The sequence below is a fragment of the Pristis pectinata genome, chromosome 1, assembly GCF_009764475.1.
Source record: "Pristis pectinata isolate sPriPec2 chromosome 1, sPriPec2.1.pri, whole genome shotgun sequence".
NCBI lineage: Eukaryota > Metazoa > Chordata > Chondrichthyes > Rhinopristiformes > Pristidae > Pristis > Pristis pectinata.
This window is the reverse complement of record NC_067405.1, coordinates 16,264,920-16,276,900: the sequence shown is the minus strand read 5'-3', so window position 1 is coordinate 16,276,900 and position 11,981 is coordinate 16,264,920. Positions and strand designations below refer to the sequence as shown.

The following is an 11,981-nucleotide window of genomic DNA, read 5'->3' as shown; positions in this document are numbered from 1 at the left end:
ACACAGCTAATTATGAGTCGGTTTTTCAGCCCAACTCTTCCATGCCAACCAAGGAGCCTATCTGAGCTACTCCCATTCGCCTGCAATTTGGACCCTATCCCTCTAAACCTTTCCTATCCATGTACCCATCTAAATGTATTTTAAACATTGTAATCGTACCCACCTCTACCATTTCCTCTGGCAGCTCAGTCCATATACCCATACCTTGTGTGAAGAACCTGCTCCTCAAGTCCTCCAAATCTTCCCCTCCCCCACCTTAAATCCACTCCCTCTAGTTTTATTCTCCCCTACTTTGGGAGAGAAAGGCTGATCATTCACCTTTTATGTATTCAAGGTCCTCCCTTAGCCTCCTACGCTCCAGGGTAAACAAGTCCCAGCCTATCAGGTCTCTCCTTATGATTCAAACCATCCAGTCCCATCAACATCCTTGCAATCTTTTCTGCACCCTTTCTAGCTTAATGACATCTTCCCATAGCTAGGTAACCAGAACTGCACACAGTACTCCAAGTATACTAATGTCTTGGATAGTTTATTTGAAAGGCAAGCCCCTCACTGGAATAGCAAAGTAGAATAGAACTGAAAGGGATTTGTGGAACTGTCAGCTTACTGTTTCATCAGCAGATACCTCCCAAGAGCAATAGCAGCAAGAAAAATGAAAAATTGAGATGGGATTCAGTGCAAAATCAAATTCACTTTGTGATGGGATGGTGGGGGAATAGAAAAGTAGAACTTACACTTATTAAAAGACCAGATGACAAAAGGCATTAGAGAATCAAGCATTTTCTATTTTCATTTAGTACCAAATGCATGGTTCACTTAATTTGTTAAAATACATGCTGCTGCCCCTCAATCCGGGTATGCCGATAGAGCTTAACCAGCTGACACCAATGTAGTACTTAAATAAAATTTTTTATTTCTCACCTGACTTGAATCTGTAGTTTTTGATTTTGCAGATGTTCATGCTTCAGGATTTGCATTGTTGGTGACCAAACTCGTGCCTTGAAATTCATCCCTGATTTTAGCATTAAACACGCCATAGTCAGTCAAACCAGCAGGTACATTGTCTCTGAAATTTATTCCATTAATGAAGTACAAACCTATGTTTAGTGCTGCTGGTCCAGGAATAATTCTAAACAGTTCTTCATACCTCTTTGTTTATTGGAAGCTGGGGCAGAAGTTCACCATTTTAGATTTTTTCAGATCCAGGTGTGAATACAGTTTTAAAAATTGTCAAAATCTCACTTGCTGGGGAAAAAAAAAATGAGGAATGCTGGAGACTTGAATAATACTGGAGATTGAAGGAATGCCAGAGACAAAAGATTGGTCAAGTTATGCTGCTAGTTTTTATTTGTAAATCTTCATGTTGAAAGTTTTCAAATTTTGATGACAATTTTTTTCTGATTGAGAAAAAAATAACCTTGAAATTAGTTTTGTTAAACAGTGTAAACAATCTGGATAGCTATTTGGCAATACAATATCACAGTTCATTATTAGTATAGAACCTCAACCCCTTCAGTTCAACAAAAAGGTTGCAATAAAATCATGGAGAGATTCAGTTATCTACAAGAGGGTGAAATTCAAGTTGCATGCAATTCATGTTAAGGCAAATGCAGAAAATAAATTGCTATAGTGTTTTAAATGTATAAACTACAGTAACAATCTACCACCATTCAGAAATCATCCTTAACTTCAAAATAGTCTTGTACAAATCAGTCACATGATATTACAGACACTAGTACAATCCAATCTCATTCCTTACAAATGTCTAAAAACAGCAAGATATTGGTCCACTTCACACAGGTCCATTGTCTTCTTAAAAGATCTGAAAGAACTCGATATTATTTTCTTTCTACACAAGTCCACAAAGGATAGTGTACATTTAAGTCATGACTGCTGTGTTTCAACGTGTATTTAGTTACTCATAAAACACGATTAGTTCCAACAAATAGTTCAAACTTTTCATGATCCTAAAGAAAGTCAGATAATTCAAAACACAATACCTTCCTAATTATTGTGCTGGTGACGGCAGCATGGAATATTCAAGTGACAGTGATATCCAGATCTCCATCTACCTTTAATACAACACGTGGATGTAGAGAATGCAATATAGGCTTTACGAACAGTGAAAATGGTATTGTGCATTCAATGTATTAAATAGTGGAAGGCTAGTAACAATAGTGACAAGTGCTAGTGGAGGATTAGGTCCAAAATGACCCATAAAGATTTTTCTTTTAGCTAGGGTATTAAGCCAAGAGGTGAAATCATCAAGAAAATACTTCCAAATGTGACAACCTAAAAGTGAGCAACAACAACAGAAATAAGGTCATGCTATTCGTGGTGAACTGCTTTTCTAGACTGTTCAAAATCCACCAGCCACTCTGATAAATTTGACTGCAGTAGCTAAGAGCAAGTTGGGGTTACTCATTCTCCTCTTCCTCCAATGAATGGCACACGTAGAAGTCCACATATGGTAATATACAAAAAGGGGGATTAAGAGTGTTCTACCTACTTTATCAAATGTCATTTAATCACAAGGTTCTCACATTAAAAAGATAAATTATACTTTGATGAACTAAAGTACAACAGCTTCAATATGCTGCCTTTTATAAACCTGCCACTTTACTTTGATGCATTTGAAATCTGTCCTGTAATTATTTCCCAGATTGATTTTGAAAGGTAGTTCTGAATAATTAGCAGTTAACAGGACGAATAAACCTAGGAATGGAAGATGGAAGCATGGTATTATTGATATGAACAGTTGCTCAAAGTTATATGTCCAAAATAAAAAAAAAGCAAAGAAATACAAATCTTATAAGTAGGTCTAAAGGATACAACATATTTGACAGTTCACAGAGCAATGCATTGGCAATGTACCCAGCATTACCCAACACTCAAAATTAACACTGTTTTACTATAAAATAAACAGTGACCAATTATAAACAAACTGAGTGGCTACATGAATACCAAGTGCCCAAGTTCAAATTTCTGTCAACATACCCCCCACAAAAAATATTCACAGAATGCAACATCGCTCTCGGAGGCTCTTTTTGTTTCGGCTGCTCTTCTTTCCATTTTTATCTTTGTTTTCTGACATTTTCTTTGCTCGGACCTCTCTCATCAGATCAAAAAATACCTAAGGAGGCAGAAATAATTTCTTTTAATGCAAATGGTATTAGAACCATACAGATTATTGACAAGTTGTTCAATTCCAAGCCAGGAAACAATCTATATTATACTATTGGCAGATCTACATAAATGAAAAATTCTCATGGGTATCTAGGGGCTGAATTTTATTAAAAGTCTGTTCTGGAAACAAGTTGCAAGTTATTCATATCAAAAGTGAAGGTTCAGTCTGTATTTTTATGAAAAATACCAAAACAGGGTTAGTCCTTTACTATTCTTGATACCTTAACTCATCAAGCTAAAACTTTAAATAAAGTTACTCAATAACTGAGTCCTCACCTTATCTACATTGGCTCGCGTTTTAGCTGAGTCTCACATATTGAACTCCCCATTCTTCTGCTTTGCTCCTTGCTTCTTCAACAGACACTTGCCTCCGATCTTCCAAATCAGACTTGTTACCCACTAAAAGTAATGGGATTTTATCTTCCTCTGCTTTCACACGGAGAATTTGTTCCCTTAAAAAAAACAATTCTGTAACTATAGTGAAGATTCAAAACAGATCTGTACAAAACTAGTTTTAAAAATCTGGTGAACTGGTGCAATAGATATAACAAGGATACTTTTACTGCATTACAGTCAAGAGTTATACAGCACAGAACTGGTCCTTCAGCCCACCACGTCCACACCGACCTTTTTGCTCATCTGCACTAATTCCATCTGCCTGCATGAGGCTCACATCCTTCTATGCCTTGCCTATGCAAGTGCCTGTCTAAATGCCTCTTAGATCAGATATCTTTATTAGTCACATGTACATCGAAACAGTAAAATGCATCTTTTGCGTAGAATGTGCTTGGGGACAGCCCGCAAGTGTCACCACACTTCTGGCGTCAACATAGCATTCCCATAACTCCTAACCTGTACACCTTTGGAATGTGGGAGGAAACCGGAGCACCTGGAGGAACCCACACAGTCACGGGTAGAACGTACAAATTCCTTACAGACAGCGGCCGGAATTGAACCCGGGTCGCTGGCACTGTAACAGCGTCACGCTAACCGTTACATATGGTATATAGGTGCAATGGTCAGCACAGACATGGTGGGCTGAAGAGCCCATCTCCATGCGGTACAACTCTATGAACTGTCTTGAATAAATTGCATATAGATTTGGTATCAGATCATATCCATGTAGTGACTGTATCTGACTGCACCACTTCCTCTGGCTGCAAGTTCCAGAATATTAACCACTGTGTAAAACTTTCCCCCTCAAATCTCCTTCGAAACTCACTCCACTCACCTTATACCCATGTCTTCTTGTTTCTGATATCTCCACCACAGGAGAAGATGGGACGATCTACGCCTTTCAATCTTATATACCTCTATCAGGTCACCCCTTGGCCTTCTTCACTCCAGGGAAAACAAACCCAACTTATTCAAACTTTCCTATAACTAAGTCCTTCAACCTAGAGAAAATCCTGGTGAATCTCCTCTGCACACTCTCCGGTGTGACCATATCCTTCCTCTTGTGCAACAACCAGAACTGCACACATCCCAGCTTTTATACTGTATGCTCTAACCCATGAAGAGGAGCATGCCATACGACAACTTCACACCCTATCTACCCACGTGCCACTTTAAGGGAAGTTGAACCCCAAGGTCCTCTGTTCACATATTCCTTAGTGCCCTGCCATTTACTGTCTATGTCCTACCCCGTGGGATTCCCCAAAACGCATCACCTCACACTTGTCAAGATTTAATTTCATCTGCCAACACGGTTGAATTTTCCATCTGATAGATACATCTCCAGCTGAATATCTCCTGCTGTAGCCCACGACACTTCCTGACTATCCATAACACCATTAATTTGTGTGTCATCCACAAACTTACTAATCATACCTTCTACATTCACATCCAAGTCATTAATTTATAATTACAACTGGTCACAGACTTCAATCAGAAAAGCATCCTTCCACCACTACTCTCTGCCTCCCATCACCAAGCCAATTATAGATCCAATTAAACCAGCTCTCCTGGGATCCCATGTGCCTTAACCTTTTGGAACAGCTTACCAGGCAGGACCCTGTTAAAGGCCTTAAAGTCCATAAGAAGCCTACTGCCCTGCTGTCATCAATCTCCTTTGTACCTCAAAAAAAAAGTGAGGCAGGATTTTCTCTGCACAAAGCCTTACAGAACTATTCCTGATCAGCCTCCACCTTTCCAAATGTACACAAATCCTGGTCCTTTATGATCTTCTCAAATAATTTCCCTACCACTGACGTGAGGCTCACTGGCCTGTAATTCCCTGGCTTATTTCTGCTGCCCTTCTTAAATAAAGGAATGACATTAGCTGTCCTCCAGTCTTCTGGCACCTTGCCTGTGGCTAACAAAGATGTAAAAATGTCCAAAGGGGTCCCAGTAATCTCCTCCCAGGTTCCCATAGCAATCTGGGATAGATCTCATCTGGCCCTGGGGAATTTATTAAACCTTATGCATCCCCTTACATGCAGCACCTCATCCTCCCAGAATGACCAGATTACCCCATGCCTCTCCCTGAACTCACTATCTTCCATGTCCTTCTCCTTGGCGAATACAGATGAGAGGTATTAATTTAGGATATCACCCACATCACCTGGCTCCATACAGATTATCCCTTTGGCCTCCAAGGGGACCCACTTTTCCTGACAACCTCTTGCTCCTGATATAGAATGTCTTGGGATTATCCTTAATCTATTGCCAAGGATATTTCATGGCCCCTTTTTGCCCCGATGTCTTTAAGTATTCTCCAACCTACTCTATTCTTCCAGAGATTCCCTCAATTCCATTGCCTATACCTTGTTCTCATCTTTCCCCTCCTCCTCCTCCCCCCCCCCACAAAAACCTTCAATACCCTTTGTCATCCAGGGTTTGCTAATCTTGCCATCTTTGCCTTTCACCCTTGCTGGAACATGCTGGCCCTGAACCCTTACCAGCTTTAAGAGACTTCCACTTGTTAGCTGTGGTTTTACCTGCAAGCATCTTCTCCCAATCTACTTTCTCCAGCTCCTATGCTATTGAAATCAGCTTCTCTCCACTCCCCCCACCACCTCCCCGCCCCCGCCACATCGTCTAACTCAAAGACCAACCTTGCCTCCTTCCATATCTACCTTGAAATTACAGAATCATGGTCACTTCCTAAATTGTTCCCTCACTGACACTTCCACCACTTGTCCAGTTTCATTTCCCACTGCCCCATCTCTAGTAGGACTCTCGACATATTGTCGAGAAACCTTTCTTGGATACTTAAATTCTGGTCCATTCAAGCCCCTTACAATGCAGCAATCTCAGTCAATATTTGGAAAGTTAAAATTACCCATGACCATCATGCTATTGCTCTGACACCTTTCTGCAATTTGCTTACATATTTGCTCCTTCAATTCCTATTGGGTGGCCTACAGTGTAATCACAGCAAAGTGATCATCCCTCTTATTCCCAAATTCTACCTATGCGCCTCATTGGATGATCCTTCCAAGATATCATCTCCAAGTATTGCTGTGATGTTCTCCCAGATCAGTTGAGTGACTCGCCCTCCTTCCCCTTTGTTACACGTGAAACTTCTATAACCCGGAGAAAAACACTGGAACACTGACAATCTCATCATCCGCAAGCTTAATCATGAGCAAATAATTCAGAGTATGTTAATAGAGTCCAAATGTGTTGCAAGCTAGACACCATCCTGAATTGGAAATATATTGCTGTTTCTTCACCTGGTGAAAATCTTGGAACTCGAACAGCATTGTGCATATACCCACATCTCGAGGGCTGCAGCTGTTTGAAGCGGCTCACCACCACCTCAAGGGCAATTAAACAGAGGCTCAGCCTGCGAATCCCACATTGTTTGAATGAATGTAAAAAAAGTGTACACAAACCGGCAACTTGCTAAAAGCCAGTCACCAACCGCAGGGATTGTGTTGTGACTGGTTAACTATGTATTAAAACCTCTCATTTTTATCCTTGGGAGGGGACAATTTCAATCTTTCACAGCCATCTGACACATTAGGATACAAGAAACCAGAATGAGAGCCAAGCAGTGAGCCAATGATATCAGAAATGGCATAGTGGTTATCACAGCTCTAGTGACTCGGGATCAATCCAGTGCTCTTTGTATGGAGTTTGCACGTTCTCATGGGTTGCCCATTTCACAAGACATGCTGGCTGGTAGGCTAATGGTTATTGCAAATTACCAGGTGTAAGCAAGTGCTAAAAGGGTGGAGTTCACAGGCTTGTGAGAGAATGGGTTACAGAGAAATCTGATTGTACTGGGAGTAGATTCGGTGGGTCAATTGGCTTCTTATGTCAAAGTACAAAGTGAAGAGCTGCAAATGTTTAGATCCAGAACTCCTCTTCACAACACATTTAAATTATGCAACTTTACTGCAGGCTTCCTTAACTTTCATATAGTTGCAAACAACCCAGTTAACTTGAGAGATGAAAAATTGAAAAGATGGGTGCAGGGATGTGATTTTTTACTTATATATAGCAGTAACTAAATTAAACAGAATCACCCAAGATAAATAGGGGTTGCGAGGAAAGAACAGGAGGACTAGAAAGGGGACTTTGGCAGAAGTAAAAGGGATGCCAGGGAGTAGTATCTTTTAAAAAAAAGTACAAGAACAGACATGTTAGGTGGAGATAAAAGATAACACTGCAGTCATAGGAAAACAGTTTGGAGTTTCATATTTTAATCTTGTTACTGGATGGCACCAGAAATATCTCTACTTTTTCCTACAGCTGCTGCCTGACCTGCTAAGCATCTGTTCTGGAAGTCATGTGCTGTTCTCTGAGCAATGTCTGCATACAGCAAAACTGGCTTTTAAAAAAAATACACAGGCAATTTTTGCATCTTTTCCCTATTAATCAAAAAGCAAGTTGAGACAGGAAGTTAAGGCAGGAGAGATGAGATTTTTGTCAGTGATGATATTATGAAAATCTGAAGAGATAACAGTAGATTAGAAACAGACAAACTGCTGCCTTTTTCCAAAGAAATGAGAAAGCTGCAAGCATTTGCAAGCCCATTAACTCTAAAAATAAAATAGAAATAAATCAAGAGTACGAGATAACCTGTAAACAGCAGTTAATATGGATTCAGAAAGGGGAAGATTCTGTATGAACTTCTTTAACTGGCAACAAGTAAGAACTTAGTTCAGGGAATAAATAAAAATTAACAGAAGAATGATAAGCAGCTGGTACAAGTTTGGGGTGGGTGGTATTTTAGTTGTCTAATTTTTGGTACTGGGACTATAACTTAGATTAGGAAAATATTAAATCAATACATCCATCAAATGTGACACCATAAAATGAGAAATTTAAAGCACTGTACATAAGATTTAAAAAAACATGCTTTATGAATGTGAATTTTCCATCTGGTGCAGACAAATCAAAGCAATAATGTGCTGCATTTTACACCAGCGAACATTCAAAAGGTGACAGTTAAGATGGAAATAGAAATGAGCAATGATTGGAGAAAGCAGGAACCATCAATCCTCCAATGATTTACTATTTCAAAGCTTCCAGCAAGACCCAAAGTCTTCCAATTCACAACTAGCCCATACTGCACGACCTCATCAGTGGTTATATATCCAATCTCATTCCAGCAAAATCTTTTTGCATAAATGTGTTAACAAACAGGCAGTGTACAGATCAATCCTTTGCTAATATTAAAATTCTCTTGTCCTCTCACTGTTTGAATTCAAATTATTCTCATTTGCTTAATCTGTATACTATTAATTCCATATAGAAACATATTGAATGTATAGAACACAAGTGAGCCACCTGACTCACCAGGCATTTCACTACCCAAAAACCCATCTAATCCCACATTCTTGCCCACTCATTATACTGAAGCTCACATTCCACAGCTCCCTACTGGCACAGTTCAATGATCAGGAAGCAGGAGTTGTTCAAATTCCTGTTACAACAAAAGTTTTCATGCATAATTTGTCAGGCTGACAGAATAAAGATCAACACCAGTTTAGATGTTGCAATGTGTTTAGTTTCCAACAATGGATAACAGAATTGAATTATGGGAAGTGTAAGTGACAGGATGCAGTTAAATTACAGATTCCCAAAAACATCCCATAATCAAAAAGTTGGATTGCCTTCTGTTCTTAAATCTGTGTGTTCCTCCAACAAGACGCACACCCAACTGCTCTGTGGCACAGCAAGTCAATCCATAAGTACACAGTTTAAAGATTTAGTCTGGTGTAAACAGAGGTTGAAAGTGTGGCATTTCATTCTATGTAGGTGAAGTTATTTACCACTTGTGACTTGAGATCATACAAACTTAAATTACAATTAAATACATGCTGCTGCGTAATTATGTATGCCATATCATTACAGGGACAGACATCAGTTTAGCAAGTTAATGAAGTCCACATCCACATGAAAGGCACAAAATAAAAACTCAACACCTTACTTAAAACAAAAGGCTGCATTAGAATATAATGCCAAAGGTGGGTCAATACTGCAATGTTCTTTGTAAACCTTGGGAGGCTCAGTTAGATACAAATCCATTCTGAGTTAAAGTGATACAAAAGCTAAATTCATCTCATGCAGTATTTCATCTCATGCAAATCACAACATGCAGTATTTGTTTAGAGATTAAAAATACAGGTACATTAAGCTCCAGATTCAACCTAAAGTGCTCCCATGATCAATTCCCATTTAGTGAATGTTTAATGCCATAGTCCTTCAGGTAGCACAAACCAAAACCTTGCCTGCATGTTAACGTGTTCTATAGCACCTACCATATAAACCACTAGGATTTCTACATACACCTTTAAAAGACAAAGTCCCAAGGAGCTCACATGAATAATCAAAATTTACATTGATCCATGAAACAATTAGGACAATTTAGGAACAAAAAGAATGTAGAATCATACAAGTTTAGGAAATAAATCCATTCTCATGGCACACTGCAACGGGAAGGCCAACGGTATTGACGAGGATTCCTGCCACCCTAGCCATTCCCTTTTTCTCTTCTACCTTCTAGGAGACGACACAGGAGCTTGAAATTCCAGAAGACCAGACTCAAGAGCAGCTTCTTCCCCACTGCTATTAGGCTTCTGAACCAGTCACCCCTTTCATATCCCCTTCCTGGTGGTGCTGCCACATTGCTGAACTGTTAATTCTACCTCTTCTGTTATTTCTTTTTGCACTACTATAATTTGCACCATTCCATTGTTTTTGCACTGATCGCTGTATTTATTGTCCTATTTATTATTAGGTATAACTTTTACTCTGAGCTTCATACAAGGAATTTCATTGCACTATGGTGTTTGACAACAATAATCTGAATCTGAAATTTTGGACCTTAGGAAATACATAGAAATAGGATTTTGTGGAGTTTTGCAGGAGGTGCAGCTAAAAATGATAATGAACTATAGGCTAAAGGAAGTTCAGCTAAATGCTTGAAGGATGAGAGATCCAAAACAAAATTAAAAGGCAGTTTGGAGATGGAGGGGTTGGGTAAGGAGTTTTATTGTGTGCGCCATGATGGCCAAAAGGCACTAGTGATAGGATAGAGACAATGTGCAAAAGTGGTTTTGGGGCTTAGGGAGAAGTCATAGGTCTAGACTGCGAAGGATAAAGAATTCTTGAATAATTTTTTCTGATAGATGCACAAGATCCCAAGACAGCAGGTTTATGGGGCAAGATGTTTAGAGTGAATAAGGAAATATTCCCTCAGGGGTTGGAATTTGGAATGCACTGTGGAGGAGGCAGGAAATCCCACATTTAATTACCTGGATGAGCACTTGAATTGTTTAGCATAGAAGGCTATGGATCAAGTGCTGGTAAATGAGGTTACTATAGATGGGTACTTGATGGTCAGTCAGCATGGACGTGGTGACCAGAAGGGCCTGTTTCTATGCTGTATGACTCCATAATATTTGAAAAGCAGGAAATTCTTCCTATTACCCTCTTCTAAAAGCAGTTATTTTTCTTTTGCGGTTCTTGGCACCTTACTATGTACAAACCAATTTACTTGTTTGCTTATGTAAAGCAATCTGCATTTCAAATTTAATTCATTGGCTGTAGGAAAGGTTGAAAAGCCTTTAGGACAGAAGGATAAAAGGCAGAGATTCTTTATAATTAAGAAATATATTTTTCATCAGTTGAGAAGAAAAACAAATTTTAAGTATTTGGGACTTCTAAATCATTAGCATTACACATGTTCAAGTAGCTAGTCCCTTGAATGTAGGCTACTTGGGTGGGGGCGCGGGGGGGGGGGTTGGTGGGTGTAGAAAATAGCTTAATCGAGCTCTATGGCTTCAATCTTCAATAAAAGCCAGCAATTTTAAAAGTTCAAATTACTTTATGGTCATTCATCCATGCTATAAAAACACATGGCAGAACAAAATGTCGTTTCCCCCAGACTCAGAGGACGTACATAAAACAGAAGAAATACAATAAACGCAGACAAAAAAGTTATATACATCACTAATTTTATTTGTTATTTTTAACCCTACTAGCCTACCATATTGATCTAAATTGCCCTCCAGTGCCCTGTTAAGTGGGCAAGCAAGGAATGCACATATGCCTGATGAACTCCATTTAAGAGAACAGGAACTTTAGAGTGGCCTTACTAATGGAGTACTGCTGAACATTAACCAGCAGAGGGCTTAGTATCAGGAACCTCTGGAGCAGCTTCCAACAGAAATCCCTGGCTCCTATTAAAATAATTTGCTTCAATTCACGTGCAAGTGATCCTTGCAACAAATACCACTGGAGTAACTGTATGAAAGAACATATGAATATCCATGTCTATCAGCATAAAGATTTAAAGTTTTCTTAAAAAGATAGCCTTACAAAGCAATGGATTTGTT

The 11,981-nt window shown here is 39.3% G+C and overlaps 1 protein-coding gene across 1 annotated transcript in view; it reads right to left on the bottom strand.

The window, feature by feature from the left end:
* Nucleotides 1-1,324: 1,324 nt before the first annotated feature.
* ralba (v-ral simian leukemia viral oncogene homolog Ba (ras related)) overlaps nt 1,325-11,981 on the bottom strand; it is a 56,287-nt gene continuing 45,630 nt past the window's right edge. Inside the window, 3 exon segments of the mRNA XM_052019314.1 lie at nt 1,325-3,133; nt 3,463-3,493; nt 3,495-3,638. Of these exon segments, the coding sequence (XP_051875274.1) occupies nt 3,014-3,133; nt 3,463-3,493; nt 3,495-3,638 (295 nt within the window). The 3' untranslated portion in view covers nt 1,325-3,013.